General features: G+C 57.5%; 1 protein-coding gene across 7 annotated transcripts in view; it reads left to right on the top strand.

Annotated features, from left to right (window-relative positions):
- Positions 1-26298, top strand: part of KCNIP2 (potassium voltage-gated channel interacting protein 2) — a 45777-nt gene extending 19479 nt beyond the window's left edge. For 2 of the 7 annotated variants that reach the window (XM_032694291.1, XM_032694285.1), the window contains exons 2-8: positions 21645-21769; positions 22183-22252; positions 22347-22417; positions 22941-23048; positions 23436-23540; positions 23773-23835; positions 24167-26298. In XM_032694291.1, the coding sequence (XP_032550182.1) occupies positions 21645-21769; positions 22183-22252; positions 22347-22417; positions 22941-23048; positions 23436-23540; positions 23773-23835; positions 24167-24214 (590 nt within the window). In that variant the 3' untranslated portion in view covers positions 24215-26298. Of the gene's footprint in view, positions 1-4879; positions 5352-8697; positions 8809-13880; positions 14692-20418; positions 20518-21644; positions 21770-22182; positions 22253-22346; positions 22418-22940; positions 23049-23435; positions 23541-23772; positions 23836-24166 lie in introns of those variants that run through there. The other 5 variants (XM_032694286.1, XM_032694292.1, XM_032694287.1 and 2 more) reach the window with 5 other exon arrangements.
- Positions 26299-27393: the final 1095 nt, after the last annotated feature.

The raw sequence follows: 27393 nt of genomic DNA, 5'->3' as shown, positions 1-27393 counted from the left end.
GAGCAGGGAAATCCCATTGCCACCACATGTCAGACGCCCTTCTGGCTCTGACATACTGTGCAAGGTAGTAGTTCGCTGCCAGGCTGAGCTTTGGAGTGAGCAGCTCTTAGCCTGACTTCTTTTCCTCCCATTCTGGCACCCATCCTTGTCTCCTCCCCTGTGTGGAGACAGCAAAAGTGGATGCCTGGAGATGCAGAACACTTGCAGTGCTGGGGGGTTGATGCCCAGGGATGCAGGATGCTTGTAGTGCTGGATTGCTGTGGCAACAGGGATGCAGGACATTTGCAGCACCGGATGGTTGATATGTGGGGATGCAGGATACTTGCAGTACCATCTGGCTGGAGAAGATAGTTGATGTCAGAGGATACAGGATGCTCACAGCACTTAGTGGGAACGGATGGCTGATGCTCAAGGATGCAGGATGCTCTTGGTGCCGGCTCCCCTCCGGAAGGAGCATCCCTTGGAGAGAGGTGGCTCTGGGATGCAGCAGGGCCTTATTGGTCAGCGGGACCTGTGGAGTCTGCCGGTTGCCATATCAACCTTCCTCTGGTTCCCAGCCAGCCGGGGCGTGAAGTGCCGGGTCGGTCTGGTGCCAAGGGGCGGACCGGGAGCCAGGGGCAACCCGAGGCTCTGCCAACCAGGGAAGCGTCCATCTGCCTCTGCCGGAGAGCTGGCTGGCACTGCCGGCCTCCCCGGCTCCCCGCATCACCCTGACTCTGCTCCCCACCTCTCCCCGCAACTTCGCGGCACGGAGGGGGCCGGCGGCGGGCACGGCACGGGGGAACCCGCCCGGGCACCTCACTCCCTCTCGGCGGTCAGCTTTCGTGAGCCCAACCCCCAGGAGGGGTATCGCCGCCAGCCCCTCTGTCCCGCCGTCCCCCTGAACCAGAGCATCCCCGCGCAAAAGTTGCCGCTGCCCGCCGCCGGGTTTCGGGGCCGGCGGCTGCCGCGCTGCCGGGCGCTGTCGCTGCCCGCCCCGCCGGGCTGCACCGGCCGCCCATGCCCGCGGGCTCGCTCCGGGCAGGAAGGCTCTGTCCTCCCCCGGGCATCGCCCGCTGCTCGGAGGAGCGGGGGGTCTGTTTGGAGGACGGGAGGGGGTGCGGCTGGGTCCCTCCCCAGCGCTGGGAGCTGGAGCCATGAGCCACTGCCAGCAGCGCTGCAAGAGGCAGCTGGGCCGGGTGATCCGCTTCTTCTATCAATTTGTCACCGGCACTCTCTCCCAAGGTAGGTGCCGCCCTGGAGGACACGGAGTCTCTGTTCTGAGGGAGGGGTTTCTGTCTGATGAGTTCTGCGAGGTTATTTGGGGAGGGGGGAAATCCTGTTTAGGCGCTGAATGCTTCAGCTCCTGGCAGAGGGGTTACACTGAGCTCCGTGTGGAGCAAAGCTGAAGATCGTTCCAGGAGGCAATGAGAGCCCCTAAAGGCCCCCTGTGGACTTGGGGTAATGGGAATGTTTTATTTGGGGAGGGGACTGGTGCAGAGTGGAGCGTGAAAGAACTGCTGTGCACATAAATGGCAGCTGGTCGGACTCTTCCCTGCCATATCAAGGAATATGACTCCTCTGGGGCCACAGCTGTGCCCTCCATCCATCTGGCCAGGAAAGCCCTGGGTGTGCCCCACAAGCCAAGGCAGGGACACACCCTGATGCCTGCATCTGTTAGTGTCCTGTGATGCTTGGTCCTGGGGACAGAGCTGCATGCTGTGTGCTCCTGGTTTGCTGTCACAGCTGTGGCAGGACCCTCATCCCCATGCCAGCCCCTGCACAGACCAGCCAGTTGGCCAGGACCCTCTCTTCTGAGTGTGAGCCCAGAACCACCTCCTAAACCTAATGGGCACATCTTGGGGAGGTCATTGTGTGCCTGTGTGTGCTGTGACTCCTGTTGTGTTACTCCTGCCCCTGTCCCTGTGCCTCTGTGCAGGGGGCAAGCTGCCACCCCCATGGCCTTGCCCTGCTGAGGACCACTGGGCTGCCCCTCTGAGCAACAACAGTGCTGGGGGGGGATGCACTTCCTTCCATGAGTGCGGGGAAGGCCTTATTGGCAGTGTCACGCCTTGGAGCAGGGCTGGGACTTGCACTGCCTTTGCCAGGACCCAGCCTGCCTGAAAACCCCTTGCAAGTTCTGGCCCCTCCTCACCTTGGGAAACCCCTGTGTCTTCCCAGCCTTTGCCCATCCCTGGGGCCAGGAAAAGGTGGGGATAGCATGGAGATGCACTTGGCACAGCACTGGGGGTTGGGACATGGGAGCAGTATCCACCCTGTGAGCCATGCCCAGCTGGCATGCTATCTTCCTGCCCGCAGGGACCTGAGCTCTGGGATGGAGGGTCCCCCTGCATCAGGGGACAGTCCCCCAGACCCAGCAGTGTGCCAGGCTCTGGAGCCTGGGTGTGCCGCAGGCAGTGCCAGGTCCATCCCCGCTTGTTGGCTCCACCGGGCACCAGCCAACTAGTCCAGAGTGAAGGGGGAAGTGGATGAGTCAGCCGAGTTCTGCCCTGGGCATGAAGGGCTGAGCTGCAGGTGATGGAGCGAAGTGGGGATGGGACTTTCGTATGCTTCCACCCCCACCACCTGCAAGGACATCCTGCAGATCTTTATCCCAGTGTCCTGGGCTTTGCAGCTGGGCACTATGGCACTGGGGCTGTAGCGGGTGTCCCCCACGACTGGGTCTCTGGACTGGGCATGCGTGGTACTGAGCAGCATCAAGGGCTGTCCCTACAGCCCTGCTGGGTGTGCACGGGGTTGGGATGGGCACAGAGGGCATGGCTGGCCATGGGGCACTGACCAGCACTGCGAACCCTCTTCTCAATGTCCTCCCAAATTCTCGGACAAGCCAAGGTTGGGTGAAACCCAAAGCCAGGCAGCTCTGTGTTCCTCTAACTCAGGGTTGGAAGTGGGATATGGGGCTTGCAGAACCTTCTCCACTCCACAGCATCCACTCTTCCCCAGCCGCTGCTCTGGTCCATGGGTGACCAGGATGTTGCCCCCTGTCCAACTGCTATCTTACCCTATGGTCCCCTTTTGGGGGACAATGATCCCCTCTGTTCTCCCTGCATAGGTGAAGGAGGTCCCATGGAGCTCACTACAGAAGGCACTGGGTGCCCGACCAGACGTGCCCCGGGGTGGGGGGCCCCCGGCTGGGTGCCCTAGGGAGCTAACCAAGGACGGGTCGCCAGAGAGGAGAAAGAGAAATGACTCAATCAATTAACCAGATTAAAACTGTGACTTCACCTCCCAAAAATAGCATTTCACCAATATTTTAATGTGCTTATTAATAATCTGCTCGCGCTCTGATTAGCAGCAAGGTAATAAGGGATCAGCTTTAACCTAAATTTAACTCTCCCTAATGGATGATGGCCCCGAGAACAAAAAAAAGGAGAAACTCTTATCCATCAGGCTGGCCCCCCAGTGGGTCAGCATCACTCAAGGTACCTGAGCAGCTGCTGCCCAGCTGTGCCTGGGGACCATCACCTCACTCTGGTCCAGCAAGTCCTATGACACATTTTGTGGAGGTAGTGTCCTAACACCCTGCAGCACTGGGTGAAGAGCATTTTAGGGGTAATCACAGGCATGGCTCTCAAGCAGGGCTGAGCCTGGCCATGGTCAAGGTGCATGGTCCCCTCCTGAAGAGACAGGTCCCTTGATGATGGATGATTCCTCTGTTCTGTCCCCCATCTGCTCCCATTCTGCAGCAAGGCACAGTTCCCTATTCCCCGCTGCTGGTGGTGCTGGGAGGATGGAGATGGGGACCAGCCACCTGGCTACCTGATGGCTCTGGGTGTTGCCCCACGTGTGCTTGTGACACGCTGTGTGCGCGGAGCTCCTTTCTGGGCAAGAAACCCCGCTCCCAGGCACTTCTATCTACACACAGCGGGTGGCTGGTAGGGTGGTTAAATTTAGCTGGGTGGCAGGGCTGCAGTGCCAGCAACACCAGACAGCCAGGGTGGGGGTGGCTGGAGGGGGGATGCTTCATGGCTGTTATTATCACAGCCCGAAGTGGGACAGGAGGCACTTGGTGCCAGCCTGTGCTGCCTGTCCTGGCATAGCTGTGCCTGGGGAAGTTTTACAGGGTCTGCCATTCTCCCCGGGGCTGAACCATGGGTATATGCCAGAACCACTTTGCCAGCCTGTCCACTGTCACCTGTGGATGCTCAGAGCAGTTGGTCTCGGGGGAGAGAGAAGGGAGGGAGTGGCAGATCTGGATGCTTGGATTCTGCTCTCTGAAACGGGCACAGCTGGAGCAATTCTGTACTCCTGATCCCACACCTGGGTGGCCACATCCCTTGGCTGTAGCTGTAGGGTGGGTATGGAACATCTTGTATGCAAAGAGATTTTGGGGTGAAACACTTGGGTCTGTCTTTCTCAGCCATGTATCTGTATCCCATGGGGCAGCTGATGGGGCCAAGCGCAGTCCCGGGATCAGAGGTGTCTCAGGCATGGGTACAGCTAATCCCACATGGTTTTGGATCTGTGAGTGTGCCCAGGCCCATGGTGGCACTGTCCAAGTGCACCCAGCATCACAGAGTGGGAAACAGGCTAGTTGGCTCTGACTCCAGGCTGAGAAAAGCAGATGATGATCCCAGACATCCCTGGGGAGGTGCTGTGCTGGTACACAGGGGACAAGATACCAAAGCCTCTCTGCCAGACCCAGCTCTCTGGGATGACAGAACTGCAGAGACACCTTCCTTCAAGGCCCCATGTCTGGAGCAAGGGCGGACACAAGCATCTCAGCAGAGATGCTGGTGTTCACCGATCCCAGGCTGCAGCATCATTCCCTAGGGAGCCCCGTTCCCAGGACTCCCAGCTCCTCCTGTGGGGTGGCAACAAGGAGTCGAGCCCTGAGGATCCCAAGGTCAGCAGGAAACCTGGAGTATCCCTTGAGCTGTGGTGATGCCTTGCCGGCCCCGTGGCACTGACTTGCACCCACATGGGTAATGAGCCCTCCCTGTTCTCTGCCCCCTGCTTCCTTCTCCTGGCTGATGGTGCCACTCTCCCCCCGGGCCAGGAGGGTTATTTTTAACTGTTTGCCATGTGCTGCCTGAGCACAATTAAGGTAATTGGTTTGGGAGCCTGGCTCTCACACAACGCTCCCAATTACCTGCCTGCCTGCCCGTGCAGCCCCCCGCCTCCCTGCCCGCCGTGGCCGGCTCCTCTGGCAGGGGGACTGTCGGGACAGGGCTGCCCCAGATAGCACAGCGGGGCTGGGTGGGGGGCACAAGTGGGCACAGGGGATGGAGCCATGGAGAAGACATCCCTGCACAACGACAGCCTGCTCTATACCTCCCTGATTGCCATCCTCCTCCTCATCTCCTATTGGTTCACCACTCGCTGCTTCAAAATCATCAGCGGCATTGAAGGTACGGGGTTGGGGACTTTGGGGGACAGGGTGACGCTGGCCCATCCCATCTGCTTCCACAAACCAAGTAGTGAGGCAAGCCAGATGCTTGGTGTGGGAGAGGTGGATTGGGGACCCTCTCTCTGCCTCTCTGGGGCACCTCCATCTCCTCCTCAGTCTCTTAATTTGTTCCTCCTGGCCCTGGTCCTGCTCCACTGGTGGCAGCCACCAGGCTGAGCCATGGCAGTATCCAGGGCTGTTTCAGGGTCCACCATGCTGCTGGTGTCCAGGTACTGCTACCCCTCACTGCAAGATGGGGACACAGATGGACTCCCTGGAGCCTCCTGCTCTTGTAGGGTGCCCAGTGCTGATGCCGGAGCCTCAACCTGCATTTTGGGGCTCTGGGTCCCTTTGGGGATGACCTACATCTTTGGTCCTTAGCTGGTGTGTTTGGGAGCTCTGGGATGTGGTAGGGGTCCCAGTTTTCCTGGTGAAGGGTCTCTCCAAGCCCTGCTGCAGTAGGATGTGAGTGCCAGAGATTTTGCAAGGTGAGACCCCAGGGTAAGGAGCAGGGCAGGAGGGGTGGCACTCACGTGTCTGAGGACGTGCAGAGCCTCTCTTGCCTGGGGCGTGCATTGCTCCATCCATCCGTGTGACCTCTCTCTGCAAAACTCAGCCATGGCCTTAAGGCTCTTCCTATGGCATGGCCAAATGCTGGCTGGCTGCAGGGGCAAGGAAACATCTCTGGGAGTGATGCCTCTTGGTGGGATGGGGGGAAAATCCCTGTCCCACTTCTGGTGGGGTGTGTATGCTTTCAAACATCCCTTTGCAGGCAGCCGAGGGTCTGGCTCCATTGGTGAAGTCCTACATGTTGTCCCATGTGTCTCCTCCATGCTGGGGGCAGCTCCAGACAGAGTAGCATCCTTGGGAGCCCAGCCCATCTGGATCTGCCCTCAGTTGGAGGGAATGTGTTCTGGGCAAGAAACTCTGGGGAGTTTGGGGGTGTTGGGAGCTGGGCTCTGACATGGTGTGTGGCACTGGGACACGAGGCCAGCACCAGGTGCCTGTGCCAGTCCTGGTGGGATCTTGCAGTCATGCTGGCAGCAAACAGTGGAGGGTTTTTATCAATGGCTCCAGCATGGAAATGTGGAATCCTGACGTGGTGAGTCGGAGATTTATCACTACTCTGCTGTGGAGGATGGCTGGCATGGGACAGGCACAAGGGCAGGAGGGGAAGCTGTTACCTGTTACCAATGACGGTCCATTCAGGGGCTCAGCAGGTTTGCTTTACAGAGGAACTGCCCCAAACCCTCTTTGCTGGGACAAGCCCTGTCTCAGGCTGGAAGGACTCCTCTCACTCTGTGTCTGACCTAAACTAGGTTGCAAAAATAGACCTACAGTGTGCAGGACAGGCATTGGCACTGGGAGCAGCTGGAGGTTTGAGGAGATAATGGGTTGTAACTGGGGTTTAGCAAGAAAAATGGCTTTAAAAATGCAGTTGGCATCAGTGGGAAACTTCCTCTGAGAGTGCAACAGGTCTGTGCCACCCTGGCCTGGAGGGACTGAGTTGGGGCAAAACTGGGAGGCAGCCACGTGAAATTCAGGCTCAGTGCCTGGAAACTTGCCTCTTTCCAAGAAAAGGAAATGTCAGGTCTGAAAAATTCCAGCCTGAGGGATGTTTCCCCAGGGAAAACTTTCAGCTTTCTCCTCAAGGCGCCTCTGATGCATCACTGGCATCTTCTGCTGGCGTTAGAGCCTTGGGAGCGCATCCCACGTGGGCAGGAGATGCTGAGCCTCGTGGCACGGAGCCACTAGATAGCCTGGCCGTGCCGTGACCTGGGACTGAGGCACCAGCCCTCTCTGTCCCATGCCAAGGGACAAGTCTGCAGCCTTCTGGGCTGGAAATGGGGGTTCTTGGGGGATTGGTGTGGGACAGCCCTGCTGGGAGCTCTTGTCAGTAACAGCCAACACCTCTGCCATCCCCTTCTCCCCGCCGGTGTCCCAGGGCGACGTTTCTTCCCCGGTGACATATTTCCCACCCAGCACAAAGACAACAGGGAGAAAAGGGGATTTCTGCCGCAGTCCTGTTTGCAGGGCCCTTTGTGGAGGCAGTAGGGCCTTAGAGCTGGGCAAGGGGTGTGCCCTATAGCCTGGGCAAGGCCACCCCACCTCTGCCTGGGGCAGCCGGCCTTGTACCTGGGGGGAACTGTGCAGGGTGGGGAGCAGTGGTAGCATGGGGGCAGCCCTGCTCCCTGCCTGCCACACTGGTGCTGGAGTTAAAACTGATCTTGTTTTGTGCGCCATGTGGGAATTGTCCACCTGGAGATGGGCAGCGCCAGTGGTGTCCCTGCAGGAAGCTGTGCACCCCAAGGGTTCTGAGCCCTGGTGATAGGCAGGGACCAGCGGACACCTGTCTCTTGTGGTCCCTGTGGCTTGTAATTGAGCAGCCAGGCAAGAGCTGGAATTGTGTTAAAAAAAAAACAGAGGAACTAAATTTAGCCCTGTTGGCTGTGTGTGAATGTGTGCTCGAGGCACACTGATGTCTGGGTTCACCCTCTGTTTCCAGCTGCTCTGTGACCTTGGCTGGGTCCCTTAGTCCCACTGCATCCCCAGCCCTTGAATCTACTCCTCTTCTTCTAATTGCTGCACTGTCTGTGGGTCTGGCAGTGTCTTGGGTATCCTGCATCACAGCCTCTGCTCCCACTCGTTCTCACAACCCTGCTTCCCATCTCCCCTTGGTGCTCCCAGCAAAACAGCTGGACCCATCTGCCTGCTTGGAAATGGGGCAGAGAGAATTGTTGCCCCACATCCTCCCATGATGCTCAGCCATGTTGGTCCCCATGGGGTAGACGTGTCTGGGGCACAGAGGACAAATCTGAGTCATTCCCATCCTGGATGTTTAGCCAGTGCCCATTGTCCTGCCCCTCCCCATGTCCCCCCCTGGGAACCAAGTGCCTTTTAATATCTGTGGCCCGTTTCCTTAGCAACTGCATTAAGCAAATCGATGGAGGTGGTGTCATTGGAATGGGAGGGCATGCCTCCTTCCCCCCTCAGCCCCCCCATCCTTGCCACCCCCCCGCACGCCTCCCTCCACTTGGCCTCTCTCCACCCTTACTCACAGGCACAACCCTGCTTTGCCTGGGCTCTCGGCCGTGGCTCCTTGAGCCGCCCGCCACAGCCTCACGCTGACCCCCTGCTTGCCCACAGCCGATGGTGGGTGCCCCAGAGTAGAGGGGTGACAGCCGATCCCCCACCAGGGACAGGGGCAGGTGTCCCTGGGGATGTGTGGCCTGGCGGCTGTGGTGCTGGGGTGACGGGGCTCCAGGACTGTGGTGGGGAGGAGTGGGGGAGTGAAGGGCCATGAGACACCCCCACCATGAACCTGGAAGGCCTTGAGATGATCGCAGTGCTGGTGGTCTTGGTCCTCTTCGTCAAGGTGCTGGAGCAATTTGGCCTCTTCGAGCCTGTGTCCTTGGAAGGTAACGGGTGTGGGTGGTGCTGGTGCCTCCAGGAACACGAGGGGCAGGCAGTGGGTGTCCAGAGCTGCCTCTAAGGATGCTCCAAGAGTGCTGCATCCATGAGAGAGTGAGAGAGTCCTGCGACGTGGTGTTCGTCTGCTGCTTGTAGAGGCATAGGATGCAAGGAGTGGGGTGTCCTGCCTGTCCCAGTGGCTGAGGATGTGGGGAGGGGACAAGGCTGGCAGGGTGTCTGCTGTATGGTGGTGACTTTGATGTGTGCTGGGGTGTTGTGAGCTGAGACTGTGTGTAAGTGTGCATTTGGGCACGAGGGTGTTTTCCAGCGCCTCTACAGGACCCAGATGTTACCAGAGACCATGGTCACCTCACTCTGCGCATGGGGTGTCAGACTTAGCACCAGCTTGCAGAGCAGCCAGGCTCAGGAGGGATGGGTCTCTGCTTGGCTCCCTGCTCCTGGCTCTCCCCAGGGCCCCCTGTGGCCCTTGGGCAGGATGGAGGGACACAGAGGGGGCTGTCCAGCTGGGGATGGGCAGTACAAGGTGCTGAGCAGTGTGCACAGGACGCACTTGTTGGAATCTGGATCCGTTTGGGGGATTCTATGCATGGTGGGAGGGAGGTCAGGACTGTTTGGCTAGGTGCTCCCTGGGTTCCCAGGGTGATGTTTGTGTGAAGGGTCCCCCAACCCTGCCCAGCCTCTGCCCATGCCTGCACACACCCACCTGAAGGATGCTGCAGCCTGCCCAGCCCCTGGGATCAGGGCTGGGTGCACTGGGTGAGGGGGTGACAGACAGTTTCCCTGGTCCACTGGTACCCTGGAATGCTCTGCTCTGGTTCTCCAGTGCTAACTCTCACACGGGCTGGGTGTAGTGGTGAATGCTGGCTCCCCTCCACAAACAGTGCCAGGGCACTCCCTGGCACCACTCTTGGGCTGTACTTGTGGGTTGGCTGTACCTGGGGGTGGGGAGTGAAGGGGCAAATGAGGGGTCTTCTTCTGATCTTGCAAACCTGCTCGCAGGACAGGAAAGCACGGTGGGTGAAAGTTTTCATTACTGCTTAACTGCTTGCTATGTCCCTGAGCTCCAGCAGCAGTACTCCTAGGTGGATCATACCAGGAAGGAAACTGCGTCAGGAGCTGACCTGGCAAGCATCCTGCCTTGTGAACCCCAGCAGAGGGCATGCTGATTGTGCCCAGCTTGGACCACCTCCCAAGTTCTTCTGGTGATTTAGGGGGTGCCTTCCCCAGATCCTGATTTCCCCCTTCCCAGTGCTTTTTTTTCCCCCGTGTAGCTGCTCGAAGCTTTGGACTAAAGTTGGCATTGACTGCAGCTGCTCTGCATCTCTCAGGTGTGATGGAAAGCACGGAGACATAGAGCCTCCCATTTTCTGCAGCAACCCTGCTGAGGGGCTCAGGACAAGGCAGGGGCCACTCCTTGGCTGGTGTGGCTCCTCTGTTCCCTGGGGTGCACTTCTTATCCACCTGCAAGTGACTTTTCGCTGGCCTGGGACAGGGCAGGAGAATGGAGATGGGGTGCCCTGTGTCCAGCCTTGTCCCCATCAGCTGTCACCCCTCCAGGGGGGCAGTGGCATGCCTGTCCCCAGTCACCTACATTCCCATGGTGGGAAGCTGCAGCTCCCTCTGGCCTGGCTCGAGATACACCCCAGCTGTGGCAGTGAGAATGGGACTCAGGTGCCCTGGATTGCCAGCAGCTGCTCCCATTGCCTAAAAGTGTCCAGAGGAGAGGGAAGCATATTGCTCGAGGGGCAAAAATTGGCTGATGTTGAGCTGAGCCCTGGGCACTCTACGAGGAGTTCTGTGTGTGAATGGCAGTGTTTTGGGATGCAAGTGAGATCCTGTTGCATGGGTCACTTCCCCACCTCGACTTGAGACGCAGGAGGTAGGAGATTTTGCTCCCTGTGGAAGGTCCTAGGCAGTGTTCGGGGCTGGGAAATGCTGTGTCCACTTCAGGGATTGTTTACAAGCCACGGCTGGGTCGACAGTGACAGCCCAGAGACCACAAAGAGCCTGAAACCAAACACTAATGGCTCAGGTCTGCTAATGGACGCAGGGCTCCACCACCTGCTCCGGAGCCATTGATGCTGCCTGCCGCGCTTCCCCTGCTCTGGCTGGTCCTCTGCCTGCGGTTGTCTCTCTGCCCAGGTCGTGCTGGTTTTGTCCCGCGGACAGATTGTGCTGGGAGGTGTCCTGCCACCACAGTGATGGGCTGGGAATGGAGCACCTCCAGACGGGACTGGAAAAATACCCAAGCCCTGGAGATGGGTTAAGTGGGAGCATCTTGCAGACAGATTCTATCTGCCCTTGGGGGAACTTCAGGGTTAGAGGTTTCCCAAACTCAGCTGGATGAGGCCCTGAGCAGACTATCCTCCATTTGGAGCTGGCTCTTCTCTGAGCAAGGGCTTGGACAGAAGCACTGACTGTCTGCACCCCCTTGCCCTGTCTGCTTGGCACCCTGTCCTCTTGGACCCTGCACAGCCTTGGTGGCACAGGTACAGCCATTTCTGGCAGCAGCAATGGAACATCTCCTCTGAGTGCACTGTGCTCCAGGATCTCCAGGGCTATCGATGCTGGAACTGATGTTGTTTACCAGCTGGATAATCAATGATGGACTGTGTCACTCCATCTCTGCCCTGTGCCACTGTGCCTGTCCGCAGCCCCAGGCATCTCCTGGCAGAGCCATGCAGGGGGGTCCCAGCCCTCTGCCAAGAGCCTGCTTTGGCCAAGCACTTGGGATGGGGCAGAGAGAGGATGGGGAGAGAAACACTATCAGTTTGGGCCTCTGAAGTGCAGCATCAATAATTCAGAGCAGAGCAATTGGTCCTGGCTGGGAGGGGGGATGGCGGGAGGGAAAAGGCGGGAGAGCCACACAGCCTCAGATTAATATTAGATGAAGCTGCAGATTGCTGTTGGCAGGATAATCAGTGCCTGCCCAGGGTTGTTCCTGCCTCAGCTGGTCAGGGTCTGTGCAGGGGGAGGCAGGATTGGGGGTGTCTTGGAGAGCCCCCAACACGGGGTGTGCTGGCCTCTGTCTTCCTTCGGGGGGGGGTGCTGCTGCTGTCCCAGAGCTGAGGATCTGGAAGGGGAAGCAGGGCTGGGGATGGTGCCAAACTCCCCTAGAGTCTGGGGAGAAACTGGAGGGGGGGGCAGCCTGCCTGGGTGCCACCAGCACCCCAAAAGATGCCAGGCAGGAGGGTGGTGGCAGTGAGCAGTATGAACACCTCCTGATGGCTGGCTCAGGGTGAGGGTTCCTCCAGAGAGGGGAGAAAGTGAGCATCCCTGAGGTGCTGGTGAGAGCAAAGCCCCATGCCAAGCCCTGCTTTACTCCTGCTTTCCAAGAACCCTGAATAGGAGTGTTGTGTCTTGGCTGAAGGAGAGACTGGCCTTTAGGGATGTGATGCTGGGGTCCCTGGGCTCAGGGCATCATCCAGCCTGGTCGGTTTGACAGACCCCAGAGGTCAAGGCAGGCTGGCTGCAGAGCCATAGATCTTTGAAATCTAGCCTGGGACAACTGCAGGTGCTCCAGGTGGAAGTTCTGGGTTCCTGAGGGTGCACCAGAGATTTCCCCATGTGCAGTGGATTTAACCCTTGCTTTTCCTTTTCCAAGGGCTAACAGGTTTTTCAGCTGGGCTGGACAGGGTCTGGTGGCTGAATCAAGATAGAGCGGGCTCATGGTGAGGGCTTGCAAAGGAGAAGCAGCAGGGATGTATGGTACCTGTGATCAGGCCCTGAGCTTGGATCCCAGCATAGCCTTACACTCTGAGTCAGGCTGTAGCTGGGCTGCATCCTGCCGGCACTGGGATCCTGGAGAAGAAGATCTCCCCTCTGTGGAGCCTCTTCCATATGCTCCACACTGAGGGACATCATACCTGGTCATCCCTGTGAACACAGGATGGGATGCACTGTCTCACCCTCCCTAGAGAGGGGGCGAGAAAGGGACTTGGTCCTAGGTCTCCTTGGCTGTGACTGCCAGGGCAGGGCAGCTTTCCCAGCCCTGAGCTCACCAAGGTCCCCAAGCACCCACGGTGCACCCTGTGCTTCTGCTGCTGCATGGTGACATGTCCTGCTCAGCCCAGCCAGACCTAATTAGCTTGTTGAATCTCTTCTCCCTCCGGCCTTGTGTTAATCACTTTTCACATTGCTTCCCTCTGAATTCCCTCTGGCCTGGCTTGCTCTTGCTATTGCTGATGTGCCTGGAGAGGGGAGCAAGGGGACCCAGCTGGACATAGAGCAGGGCCCCCACTCTGCTGTGTCCTGCCTCAGAGATGGGCTCTGAGCCAGCAGACAGAGGGGTAAGGAGATCACTCAGCCACAGGGAGGTGAGAAAATCACAGGCTGGAGAAAAAGCAATAAATCTAGAGAGCAAAGGAGTCTATTGGGACAACCCTTCTCTGGAGCCCTGCTTGTTGGTCTAATGGGAGATGCTGGGTTGTATTGAGTGTTGTGGGAGCTCAATGGGGTCTCCTTCACCTCTTATCTGTGAAGGGTAAGACTAGACCCCCCAACAGAGCACAGGTGGGAATAGAGGTGCACTGGACTGGGATGTATGAAGTTGTGGTCCCTGGAGTGCAGGTAGCAGGAGATCTGATGTGCCATCCATGCTTGGCTGCAGCATCGCCCCCCAGGGATGCAGGATAATGTCTCATTCCCCATGGATGCCTGCCCTGGGGCTTGTATTGCTAGAGCAGGCTGTGGACAGATCAGAAGCAGCTTTTTGGGAGAGATGCGTAGACATCCAGCTAAAAAGGACTTTCTAATTACCCTTGTTGCCAGGCTGGGGTCTCTGTCCTGCTGCCCACAAGGCAGGGTTTTGGGTGGGCTGCAGGGAGCCCCCATCCTAGCTGTCTGCCCTGACCTGCTTCCCTTCCTCCAGGCAGCACCCTTGACGATCGCCTGAACTGGGCCTTCAACCTCTATGACCTGAACAAAGATGGCTGCATCACCAAAGAGGTGGGATGGGGGGTCCAGACAGGTCCCCAGGACTAGCACAGGTTTGCACCTGTCAGGGACAAGGGCAGGACTCGGCAGTGTTGGCTGAGCTCCGGAGGAGAGCTCAGAGGGTCACGTTTCCTTCCAGCAGCAAGCAAGATATCCAGGGCTGGCAGCCCCCAGCTGTGGCTGTGACTGACTTGCTGGTGCCCAGATGCAGGTGTTCCCCCCCAGGACGTGATAAGGGAAGAGATGAGGGTGGCAGGTGTCCATGGAGGTTATCAGCAGACAAGGCTGAGCTCCATGGCACAGAACTCGTGCCATGCTGTGGGTCCATGAAAGGGGCACTGTTGGGGGGAAAGTTTGGTGGTTTGCAATGGGGCAGAGGGGTTGTCGTAGGCAGGGCTGGTCCCTGGGCTGGGTGGCAGCACTATCCCAGGAGTGAGTGATGAGCTTGAGGGTGCCTGGAACACTTCAGTGCCACCAGAAGCTGCTGTTAGGGTGGGAGTCAGGTGCAGCTGAGCCTCCTACACATAGCCATTTGTGCCAGTTCTGCACCTCTTTGTGGGTTCCTGTGCTGTGGGGTGCCTATGCCATGCTGTGTAGTGCAGGGATGCCCAGGGTGAGAGCTGACTTCTCAGCCTCTTGGGCAGTTCCATGGGCTCTCTCCTCCCCTGTGACCTGGGTGCCCCAAGGACTTCTGAGGGTGCCGGGGCAAAAGGAGGGAGGGCCAAGGCAGGTCTGTCCTCCCCTGTCCTCCCCTCTCTTCCCTTGCTGGGTCTGTTGCTGCCAGACCAGCTGCCTGCTGGGGCTTTACATTGAGGTGGTGTTGGCTGCTGAGGCTCCCTGGGACCTGCAGGGGCTACAAACGATGGGCATCATCCTGCTGCGCTGCTCCAGCCTCAAGCTACTCCATGCCCTGGGCATCATTGACCTGACCAGGGAAGATGGGATGGGGACAGGGATGGGGATGGGGTTTTGATGAGATGAGGATACTGTGGTGGAAGTGCTCCTCCTGTCCCGAGGGCTGCGGGGTGCTTGGGGGAGGTTTGGAAGGATTAGTGTGGTTTGGGGTATTTGGGGGGGCATTAGGGTATCTAAGGTGTCTGGCAGCATTACAGTGTTAGGATGTTGGGTGTTAGGATTTGGGGACACTGGAATGCGTGGTGTTCGGTGCAGGATTCTAGAAAGTTAGGATGTCTGGGGAGAGATAGGGTGGGGGAATTCTGGGTCTGGAGGCACTGTGATGGAGTGATGTGTGGGCTGCTGGGGGATGGGGACTGTTTGGACTATTGGCGTCTGGGGGCAATGGGTTGCAGAGGGCTGGTCTCTGTCAGATGATGGGAAAAAGGTTGCAGGTAACTGGGGAGAAGAGTGGGAGCTGGGAGAAAGGAGCAATGGATGTGGGGTGCAGCACCACGTAGGGCAAAGCTTTCCCACTGCTACAGGAATTAGTGGCTGTGGGGGGAACATGGTAAAAGAAGCTAGAGCCCCTTTGCCCTCCCTGTGGGGCTGTGCTAGGACTACAGAGGGAAGAGGATGCTGTGGGTGTTGAGCTTCCTGGATTGCCAGGTGGGTGTTGAGGACAGGGCTGGATGTGGCCAAAGAAGAGGACTCAAAATATGTTAGAGCAATATAAATAAACCAATAGCAATAAACCAACGACCTGTTGGTTGTGCTGGGTGAGGGTGGGAGTGCAGGGAGCTACACAGGGCTGCTGCCTTGTTTCCTTTGGCTGCCTTCCTCAACTGTGCCACAGACAATCCAGGCTCAGACAAGGGCTGCAAACAGACTTTGTGTGAGTGTGATTTGGGGTTTCTTTGCCTCCATCCCCTCTACCTCCTTGCTGGCGCTGGGGATGCTGTGAGGTGAATGGACTACAGATTCTATCCCCTTGGGTAGCCAGATCTTGGATAGGAGCTGTGATAGGAGGATTGTGGATAGGAGTGATCAGAGGCTGAGCAGAGGGACAGGAGGAGAGGAAGGCACTTTGCCTGTGAGGTGCTTTCAACCCCCTTGTCATGGAGGATGTCCTTGAGCTGCCTGGGATCTGGCTGGGCTGTGGCTGGGCATGTCCAGGTTTTGTCCCTGTGCCTTACTGGGGAAGGTATGGATGGCATCTGTGTAATGGGTATGCAGAGCACCAGTTCTCTTACGAAATATGGTGTTTGCAGCCAAGAGGAGCTACTGCTCTGCTGGGGCATTTTTTTGGGTAGCTCCTCTGGCACCCTGGATGTGCCGCCGGTTCCTGCTGCTAGAGAGGTTCCTGTGATGGGATGGAGGCAGGATGTGTCCCTGTGTGTGGGTTTTGCAGGAGGGTGATGTTCCAGTCCTGCAGCCTTACCTGCTCCATTTGGAGAATGCCTGTGCTCCACAGTCCCTTGGCACCTCTATCCTGACCCATTCCCTGTACAAAATTTTGTAGATGGTGTGGCCTGAAGAAATTATTATTCTGCCAACATCTCCTCTGGGTGCATCCAGGCTGTCTGGGAGCACTGTCACGGGCTGGGGGTGGGAACGGGGACAGCACTGCTGTAAGCCCTGCTCTGCTCTGCAGCACCTTCTGGCCCACGGCCCTATCTTATCCTTTCGGGATCTGCTCAGCACAAGGGTCGTGCAGCTGCTCCTCCCTCTGGCACTGGGGAATATCTGCCCCTGAGCCTCTGTTGTCCCATGAACCATAGGTTTAACTTGGCAGCTTTACTCCTCCCAGCTCTGAGTGTCCAGGCTGAGGCTGCCCCTGTCCCACCCCCAGGACAGGGACTCTCTCTCTGGCCCCTGCCAGCTCTGATGTCATTCGGCTGATGTCAGCCACAGTGGCTGCTGCAAGGCACCTTGGTTATACTTGGCTCTGTCATTGCTGACTGATGAGGGTCATTTGCAGAGCTGCTGCTGGTGGGACCCATCTTGACATCCCCCAGGGTGGCTGGGGGAACTCGCTCTCTCTTTCTTCTGCCAGCCTTCATTGCAGACCCCAGAGAGCTGTGGTTGGTGGCACTGCCTGAGGCTGGGCGCTGCCAGGGGTGGGCAGAGCTGGGGGTTGAGGTATCCTGCTTGGAGCTGAGCCTTGCACAGGGATGATCATCAGCCACAGATTTTAGGGGCAGCTATGTTCAACACTGCTGCCCAGATGGACCCAGTGCCATAGCCTGGCAGGGAGAGCCTGGGGACTTGCCTCTGGCCTTCAAGGAGAAGGCGATGCTCTGGAAGGGGATAGAGGCTCTTTTACAGAAAAGAATGCATTCTGGGAACTGTTGACCTCTTCCCTATGCTGCCAGGCTGTCTGAAAAGGCAGAGGGTCCTCTCGCCCAGCAGCCTTGTGCCGCCCCAGCACTGCTCCTAGGGCAGAGTGCTGTGACAGATCAGCCTTGGGGTACCAGCTCCTCCTGATCTGCTGACTGACCCAGTGTTGCCACATGGAGCCAAGCAGGGTTTGTGAGAGCTACATGACTGGTGAGCTGCTGGTGCTCTGCTCCCTTCCTGGAATGGTGCATGCCTGGGACCTGAGCTGGGGACACTGCAAGGGGTCTTCGTGCTGTGGGATGCACATTTTCCACCCATCATGGCGATGCATTTATTGACAGGTTACTGAGAGTGATGGGGGAGTTTTGGCACTGCCTGTTGGTTTGTTATTGTAGGGTCTTTTCTAGCAGGAGAATGCTGTGGAAGGGATCTGCTGTTAGTCTTCTCAGCCAGCTGTCCCTCGGAGGGCACTGGTGGCTGTGGCTCTGGGGAGGACAGGGACATCATTATGCATCAGGCTGACCCTGGCTCCTGCTTTTCATCTGGAGAGACTACGGAGCAGCCCAAGCTTGAGTTCTCTCTGGGAAAGGGGCATCAGCCATGTACAGCACTGTGTAACCCCCCAGCATGGTGGCATTGGCTGGATCCAGCCCCCAAGGACACATCAGCTGTTCGTGGCTCAGTACAAAGTGGTCCATGGCTGTCCTGCTGGTGATCACTGCTGGGACCAGGGATCCACTGTTATAGGTTACTTCAAAGCCAGTGTGCAGCAGCCTCTGAGATTCGTTTCAACAGCATGTGGAGGTGGGAATGGGAAATTCCTTCCCCTTCTTGTGCTGCCCAAGGATGGAGGCTCAGTTTGTGTGTGTATTTTGAAGTTGCCAGGCTGTGGAGTGATGCATGGGAAGTGACAAGCCACTTAACCTGGCAGACCTCCCACCGCAGATAAAACACCGCCAGCCCTTTCCGTTGGCGTGTTCTGTGCCAGCTGCTGGATGGTCCTTGCAGAAGGGTGGAGAGCAGAGCGGTATCTGGAAAAGGAGCTGTTCCTGACACGGACAGAACTTGGTGCTGCAGATGTCCCTTGTGCCCAGTGGCAGCTCATGGTTGTGCTCCACTCCTGGTCTTTGGGTAGAGCTGTTTCCCAGTAAGGGGGAACCGCCAGATTTGCTTGTGATTTGGATACTGGGGACAAAAAGGGGGTGGTATGTCCTACCCAGCAGAGCCCTTGGATACACCAAAGCCAGGACAGCAAAGCCCCAGCCCGGGTCACCCCTCTCCTATTTTTAAGCTGCATGTGCTCAACATGTTCCCTCCCCTGTCCTGGGGGCCCAGGAATTGGGCCCCCTTTGGTTTCCTCCTTAAGCAAATGCCCATGTTCTTTATTTTTTTTTCTTTTTCCTTCTTTATAACAAACTAAAGTGTAACTTGCACCCGACCTGACCTACTGCACGTGCCTATACCTGCTGCCCCTGTGAGTCCAACCACAGTTTACTCTCTGTTGCATCTCTCTCGCTGTGTGGTTTCCCTCCTGCCCTGCTCCCTCCCTAGTCCATGACCCTGGCATTGGGTGTTGCTCTGCCCATCCTGTCCCTTCTCCTTCTCCTCCTGGGCAAAGAGGACATTCCTGCCTACCAGGTCTGTTCCCACAGCTCCACTCTGTTGGAGGGACCTGGCAGCAAAGCATCCTTGGAAAGCTGAAAGGTGCAATTTCCCTTTCTCTCTGCAAAATAAGGCCCTGGAAACATATCTGGGACAAAATCATGGTTTATGTATAGCTGATGCCCACTTCTAGGAAGGAAAAATCCTCTTTCCTCTCCTGCCTGCAAACCCTGGAGCAGACAGGAGCCAGGTTGTGCTTTTATGCCAGTGCCATAATCCTAGTCCTCACTCTTGCCTCTCACCCCCTGACGAATGCCAGGGGGTGCATTTGTTCATTCCTATGTGTTTGCACATCCCTGGCACCCTGCTGTGGATGCCACTTCCTTGGGGAGAGTTCTCCCTGTCTGAGTGGCTTTGTGTGATGTCCTGCTAGGACGATGACCTCCTGGAGCTGTTCTCCATCCCCCAGAATGATGGATCTCCCTATCCCAGCCTGCTGCATTGGTGTAATCTCAAAGGGTCCCAGGTCCTGCCTGTGGGCACTCAGAAGCCCACCTGCAGCTGCTGGATGCAGACCCACATCCCTATCCTCGTGCTGGGTACCATGCAACACCATTTCTCTGTCATCTGGGGCTCGTCTTAGCCCCCCAAGGCTAAGAAAGCTGCTAGAGAAGCCCCATCTGCTGGCCCCCTAGAGAAACAACTCCACAACCAGGGTTTGGGATGCACAGGCATTGTGACCTGCTGCTTGCAGATGTCCGGGATGCTTGGACCAAATGCGGTTTCACCAGAGCCCCAAAGGGACTTTGCACCTTTCGTATCATTTGTGCCCCATGCTGCTGTCTGCCTCCCTTTGGAGGCTGGAGCCCAGCATGGCCTTCATCCCCTCCTCTTCCTCCCTTCCCCACCTGCAGCATTAGTCCTGTGCTGAGTTTGCTGGCTTGAGGCACTGCGGGAAGGGAGGGAGTGGGTCTGCAGCCATGAGGGAATACCAAGTGGGAGAGATAGGGCTTAGCAAAGCCATTGGGGTCCAAATGGGGGAATAGGGTGTGGCAGGTGGGTCAGTGCACTGAGGGGACCTACTATTTATGCAGGGCCATTTGAATGTGATGGCCATGGGCCAGGCTGGTGTGAGGAGCCTCTCACCCTGCCCCATAGCCTGGCCAAGGCAAAGCCCTGAGCCTTGTTCCCCTTCTGGCTGTCTCAAGCAGGTCCCTGGACTCAGGTCCCAGTGTTGTGCTGGGGTGGGGGTGCATGCTGCAGTCTGGACTGCATGGCAGGGTTCAGTGCATGCTTTGCCTTCAGCCTTCAGGTGCCGACAGGATCAAACCCAGCCTGAGCTCGGGGAGGATGCAATGCCCTGGCAGCCAAAGGCTATTTCTTGGCCTTCATCCTACCCTGTCTCCCTGCACAGCCCTATGGGGAGGATCCCCAGGGAGCAGATATTTGTCCTCAAGGCTAAAGGGCAGAGTCCAGCTCTGCCATCTCCTGGTTTTCTGGTTACCTGATTGTCTCCAGTGCTCCCTGACATGCTCCGATGTGAGGGTGCAGAGGTGCTGAGTGTGGGTAGCTCAGCAGGGTTGCCCCTTTGCCACCCCCATCCTTCCCAAGGAGGGAAATTTGCGTGCCGGGTTTGTCCTGGGATGAAGCAGGAAGGCTGAGCAGAGCCTCGGCTGGGCTTTGCCTTCCTGCTCCTCCAGCCTCACGCTGCATGTGCTGCCTCCGGCCCCACTCACCCTGCGCCGGGTGCCCAACCCTGCTGCCCGCCGGGACCGGGGCCGATGCTCTGTTAACTCTTCTTCTGCTTGGTGACTCCTTCTTTCTTCCAGGCAATCCGCCAGTCCAAACTAAAAAAGCGCTGAAGCAGCGATTCCTCAAACTGCTGCCCTGCTGCCGGCCCAAATCCATCCCCTCGCTCAGCGAAAGCAAGTGCTTCTTCTTGCCTTTGTGTGTGTGTGTCCCCGGCGGTGCTGCTGCCTGCTCTCCGCCCTGGCCCTGCCTGCGGGAAGGGGACGCCTTCGCCTCTCCCCTGCTGTGGGTTTGGGGCTATAAGGATCAATCCTGCCTTGGAGGGGTCCGATCCCGTGGGCTCTGCACCAGCCTCTGTCCTCACCTGCCGACGGGCTGGTTTTCTTCCTCTCCAGCTCCCCGGAGCAGCTCCCAGCGGCAAGACCCGCTTGGGAGCCGGCTCAGGGCAGCCGGACCCTCCTGGCGCTGGTTTAAGGGGTGGGGGGTTGTTGCTCAAAGTTCAATGTCGGTTTGGAGATGGAGGTGTGATGGGGGGATGAAAAAGGCTGAGCAGGGAGTGAGCGCAGAGCCACTTAACCCCCTGCACTGGGTGTGCTTGGCTCCTTGGTGAGTCCAAGCCCCTGCCCAGGGTCTCTTTCTGCCCACCGGTGCAAGCCAATCGCCCCTGGGAAAAGGTGAGTATGGAGGGGCAGGGGCTGAACCATCCCACGGAGAGGGGGTATCTGCTATGGGACCACATCCCTCCTTGGCTGAAGTGGGGTCTGGGCGTGCTGGCTGCTGCAGGCAGGGGTTGTGCAGCTTGGCAGATGGGTGGGGAGAAGCCATTGATGAAGGTGGAGGCACAGTGGGCAGGATGGAATCTAGAAAGGCTGGGGGGCATTTGGGGCTGGGAGTTCTGGAGGGGCAACTCTCCTGCTGCACATGAACCCTGGTGCAGCACAGACCTGCAGGACATCAAGGGCCTCAGCTCCACAGGGCAGACACTTGTACTGGTGGGAGGACAAGGGCAGGCAGGGAGGGTTTCAGCACTGGAGGGGTTTCACACCCCTTTTCTGCTCAGCCTGGGCTGTACTGGAGGCTGGGGGGGCTGTTGCCCAGTGTCCATCCCTGGTCTGCCCCTAGAGTCTCTCTGAGTGTCCCCTGCTGGCATAGACATAACTCTGGCTGAGCAGAGCACCCCAAAAATATGTCACCCTTGGCAGGTGTGAGAGTATGGGATGTGCTCTCCTGCCCCCTGGCATGACAGGGTAGAGTAGGACAGTGCTGGCCTCAGCCGCCCTCTCTTCCCCTGGGTTCCTTGCAGACAGTGTTGAGGATGAGTTTGAGCTCTCCACCGTCTGCCACCGCCCCGAGGGGCTGGATCAGCTTCAGGAGCAGACCAAGTTCACCCGAAAAGAGCTGCAGGTCCTGTACCGAGGCTTCAAAAATGTGAGTACCCCTTGACCAGCTTTGATAGCCCCACCTCTGCTGCCATGTCCACCTCAGGGTTGTTTTGCACCTGGCAGTGCCCAGTGTTTGTGAAGGCTGTTGGGACCTTGAGGTTGATGTTTATATAAGGCTACAGCCTAATCCTGTCTCCAGGGAGCTCAGTGGGGAGACCTGATCCTGTGCTCCATTTCCTTGGATGCAGAGAGCCCCCTTCCTGGGTGCCTGGGATGCAGAGCCCCTCCAGTGAGGGGTGCAGCCCACAAAATCAGGGAGATGCTCCAATCAGCCTTACCAGCCACCCCACCAGGTGGGCAGGGCAGGGAGCAAGGCAAAGCAAGGGAGTCATAGGGATTTAGGAGGGTGCTCACCCCCTCCTGCAATGTGGAAGTGACGCTGTGGCTTGGCCCTGGCAGGAGTGCCCGAGCGGCATTGTCAACGAAGAAAACTTCAAGCAGATCTATTCACAGTTCTTCCCTCAGGGAGGTGAGTGCCCATCCCCGTCCCCATGCCCTGTATGGGTGCCTCTGTGAGGCAGGGGGTCACACAGCAGCCCCTCATACTTCCCTTCTCCCTGCAGACTCCAGCACGTACGCCAGCTTCCTCTTCAATGCCTTTGACACCGACCACGATGGGTCTGTCAGCTTTGAGGTGAGCTGTGGCCAAGGAGGGGGCGATGGGATGGCAGTGGGGCAGGAAAAGTGCATCTCTTCAGGTGCTGAGGGCTGGGATCAGCAGCATTGCTGTTGCAGATGGATGAAGAGCTTTGCAGGAGCTGGTGGAGTTTACTAAATTCCCAGAGGCAGTAGAAAAACAGTGAAAAGCAACAAAAAATGGCTTTCTGTATTTTCTGGCTAGTGTCTTGTATGATATCTAGACTGGCAGAAACAACCATGGCTGGGTCTTGTTTGGGCTTTGGCTGAAGAGCAGGTCCTGATGCACACTGTCCTCTTGGGTGCTGTGACTCAAGGGACTAGTGCGGGACATATATGGGGTCAAGCAATTGTTTCTCCCCGGGCTCTATTTGATATCAATATTTCCCTTCTCAGCCCAGCCCGAGGCCACATCTGCTTTAGGGTTGAGTTCCCCTTTGCTGGTGGGACAAGCAGCCTTTGTGCCTATGAGGCCTTTTGTGGCTGTAACTCCCATTTGCTTGCCTTGTCTATCCTTGCAGGACTTTGTGTCTGGGCTGTCCACCATCCTGCGAGGCACCATTGACGATCGCCTGAACTGGGCCTTCAACCTCTATGACCTGAACAAAGATGGCTGCATCACCAAAGAGGTGGGATGGGGGGTCCAGACAGGTCCCCAGGACCAGCACAGGTTTGCACCTGTCAGGGACAAGGGCAGGACTCGGCAGTGTTGGCTGAGCTCCGGAGGAGAGCTCAGAGGGTCAATATTTAACTGAGCTTAGCTTTGCAAACACGTCCCTCCTGGCTCCTTGGCACTGGTGTGTCTCTGGGATGGAGGGTAGATGAGGGGTGTGCTGCTTTGGGGCTCTATCACACATGCAGGCACACACATGGCCCACACTGTGCACAGAACCAGCAGAAACACATCTGAGCACCCCACAGGTCTTTTGGAAGCATCATGAAAAAGATGTGGGTTGGGAATTGGGTGGAGACAGAGCCCTGTGTTGACCCTGCAATCCTGCTTCCCTTCTCATCAGGAAATGCTGGACATCATGAAGTCCATCTACGACATGATGGGCAAATATACCTACCCGGCCATGCGGGAGGAAGCACCCCGGGAGCATGTGGAGAACTTCTTCCAGGTGAGCTGAGCATATCCTGGGAAAGCAGAGCTCCAGCGCTGAGCCAGTGACTGCAGTGGGTGCAGCAGAAAACACCCCACACCGGGGATGAAGCAGAGCTCTGCTGGTCCTGCTGGGTGCTTGGGGATGGCTGCCACAGAGGTGTGCTGTGTCCACCCTGGGCAGGGGGTACTGGGTTCTCCCTGGGCTGGGGCTGTCCATGCTATTACCTCTGTGATGTGCTTATCTGCAGAAAATGGACCGGAACAAGGACGGTGTGGTGACAATTGAGGAGTTCCTGGAATCCTGCCAGAAGGTAAAGCCACCAGCAGCTCTTCTCTGGGCTGGGTCACCACCCTGTCTGTTGGAGACCTTTGTCCCCCACACTTCCCTCCTGGCAGAGAGGGGATGACGCCAGGGCTCCCAGGGGCAAGGATGGAGCTCTGCTTTGGGAACTGTACCCATGCTGTCATCCCTGTACAGATGACAAGAGCCATGCATCCCAGCAGGGCTTGGAAACTGCCTGTAATCCCTGGGGCTCTTGACTCATGTGCCAGAGCTGCCATAAGGGTAAAGCCAAGTTTGGGGGAGCTGCTCAGATTCCTGTTCTGTGCCCAACTTGCCCACTTCCCACCTGCTCCCGACAGGACGAGAACATCATGCGGTCCATGCAGCTCTTCGACAGTGTGATTTAGCTCCCGGACCTGCCTCCAGCTGAGCGCTCCTGACACTGGGCCCAGAACCTGCTTCTCTCTCTTGACTTTTCCTTCGAGCCTCCCCTCCACTGGCTGCACAGACACCCCTGCAGGAAGGGACCTCCCTTTCCGGAGATGCAGTCAGCGCTGAGATCTTCCCTTTCCCCTGAGCCGGCTCTGCTTTCCTCGGGGGATCCCAAGCAGGTGCTCCCAGACATCGGAGCATGGGCATGGCTGGCACAGGATGAGCATTTCACCTGGATGGACCTCCCTGCACCCATTCCTGGTGCAGAAGCTGCAGCCTTGGGCTGCAATAGAGTGTTTTCCCCACGCACACCACCCCGTGCAGCTCCCCTAATCCTGATCCGCCCCAGCCCCAGGAGCCCTCAGTCCTGGCTCCAGCCCAAACCCTCCAGTGATGCTGTCTAGAAACCATTGAAGTCTTGCAAAGGGCCCCAGTGCCTTGGCTTCCTCCCCTGCCCTGGCCGTGTCCTGCCATGGGGAGCATGTCCAGCGTGCCAGCCACCCTCCCTGTCCAGACATTGGGCCAGTGGGTGGGCGGAGGGACCATGCCTGGAGAAGGCAGCTGCATGGGCACCTGGGGCTCATTGCTGCATGAACTGTGGGGAGCATCCCCTGATCCCAAGGGTTCTGGTTAGACCTAGGAGGCTCATCCTGACAAGGGGAGAGGGGAGACTAAAGGAACCCCGAGGTGACTTCTTGTGGCACAGGTCCCCCAGAATGAAGGATGCAAGGCTGAAAGGGCTGCAACCTCAGCCCCTGTCCCTTGACTTCAGGGTGCTGGCACACAGGGACCTCAGGGAACCACTTGGAGGCTCCAATCAAGAGGTACCCTTTCCAACCCTTCCTGAGGACATGGAAGCCAGGGTATGAGGACACATAAAAGAAGGAGATGTGCTGGGCTCTGGTGGCTGTCCTGGCCCTTAGAGCTCACAGCCATGCTCTTGGCATCGTTTGCTGCTCCCAGGCCCAGGCTCATCCCAGCCCACCTGCTGCCCAGGGGCTGGGGAATGAGCAATGGGACAGAGAGGTGTCCCCACAGGCAAAGCCCTGTGCTGGGGATGTGGTTGAGCTGGCAACTCCTGGGAGAGATAGCTGAGGCTGGGGACAGCCAGATTGCCATGCTGCTGGCAGGCTGGAGGGTCACCTTGGGGCAGGAGGGGCTCATCCCCATCTCCCAGCATGGCCAGATGAGAGCCTGCTTGGGGACCCTGGTGCTCCCCACATCCTTGTCACCACCAGCTCCTTGGAGCTGGGTGTGTGCAGGCAAGCCTGTCCTGCCCACATACCACTTCAAGTTGTAGCTGAGTGATGCCCATGTGCTAATGATCCCATGCCAATGCCAGAGGCCCTCCACAGGCATTGGGAATGTACCCAGCCTTGGCAGTCCCTGACTGTGGCTCTAGCATTTGCATGCTTAGCAGCCAAGGGTGATTTGGGCTGGCCTAAACTGTAGTGTCTGGGATCAACTGGGAAGGAGTGCAAGGCCAGCACCCACGTCAGGCTGGGCCCCAGACCCAGGCAGAGCCCCTGGTGTTGGAGACATTAGAATTCCCTCCTGGGGCTCTGAGCCAAAGCTACAGGGCCACTCCCCAGCGGGACCATCCTTATCCCATCCCTTGTAGATATGATGTGTTTTTTAGGTTCATTCAACACATTATTCACCTTGCAGAAACGACGTGTTTTTTTAGGTTCATTCAACACACCCTTCATCTTCCAGACCTGTTCCCAGGTTTGTTGTGGGGCTGAGCTCCCACTTGCATTCTCTCAAGGGTGGGAGGGCAGGTATCCCAAACCTTACCCCTTGCGTCCCTTTCTCCCTGTTCTCCCTCCTCCCAGGCTCTCTGGGGTGCCCACAATCCCCCTCCCACACGGAGCAGATGCCGCCTTCTCCCTCACGCTGTAGGTCGCATGGAGTGACCCCCTGCCCCGGGGCATGGTGACCCACAACCCGCTTGGCATCTCCAGTCTGTATATTTTGTATTATAACAATTATATGGGTAAAAAACCCCCAAAAAACAAACAAACAAACCAATAAAATCTAACCACAGTCGCTATGCACACCACCGTTATGTTTTTGCATCTGTCAGCTGTCTGGGGTGGGGGTGAAGGGGAAATGTGGGACTGAGAGTCTCTGCAGAGGGTGGCAGCCTTTTTGGGGGGCTGTGGCTGCAGGGTGCTTCTGCAGAGGTTGCACAGGGGATAAGGTGTGTGCTGAGCCTGGCCATGCCACTGATGGTCCTGTAAATACAGACTTTCCCCTGCTAAGAGCCCATAGGCATTTAGGCCAAAAAGCTCTTACATCAAGTATGTCAGGTCCCAGGAGTGGGGCTGTCAGGTATGTGAGATGCTATTGGGTGAACCTGAGCTTGGGACCAGGTGGCCCTTGTTACGATGTGGCATTTAAGGCTGAGCTAACAGGAAGATGGTCACCTCCCACCTTGAAGAGGTAGGTATGGACTGGGGAGGGCTTTACCTTAGGGACATGAACTCATGGGCAATCACTGGTCGTTGGAAAAGTGCAGCCTTGAGAACTGGGAAAAAATGAAGCAAAGCAAAGAAAAAACAAACATGGAAGAGAGAAAACAGCAGAACAACAAGGTCATGGACCTCATGTGGGACAGCGAAATGCTCCAGCTTTTTATAGTCTGTGGTCCAGGAACTGGAACTCAACGCAAAGAGCTGCCTGGAGACCAAGGATGGGCTCTGGCTATGGGGGGGAATTACCACTGTGGCACTGGGAAAGTGACAAGTCTGCTCTTTCTAAAGCCTCTCACTCTCCAGGGATCTTTCTGAGCTGCTGGCCATCACCCAGGTCTGTGTATGGCAGCATGAATGGGCCTGGGCGCATCTTCCCCTCTAACCCACTTTTCCCAGTATATCCTATCCCCTGAGCTCTGTTTGGCTGGTTGCTATTTTGGGCAATGATATCCAAGGGTGTGCCCTCTCATGGCACAGGGATGCTGTGAGCCTCTGATGGGATCCCTTGGGTCCCTCTCCCCAGGGTGAAGGGCAGAAAAGGGGCTGAGGTGACCATGGCTGAGCCAGGGCTTGGAAGTCCCTTGTCAGGAGGAGGTGGCATTTAAGGGTAACAGCAAAATCAGTGGGTTTATGACAAGAACAGAGATAAGAGCTGATGAGTCCTTGGAAAAGGGCAG

The sequence above is a fragment of the Chiroxiphia lanceolata genome, chromosome 8 (assembly GCF_009829145.1).
Source record: "Chiroxiphia lanceolata isolate bChiLan1 chromosome 8, bChiLan1.pri, whole genome shotgun sequence".
NCBI classification, from domain to species: Eukaryota; Metazoa; Chordata; class Aves; order Passeriformes; family Pipridae; genus Chiroxiphia; species Chiroxiphia lanceolata.
Note: the sequence above shows the minus strand (reverse complement) of the source record. Positions and strands in the feature narration are given on the sequence as shown.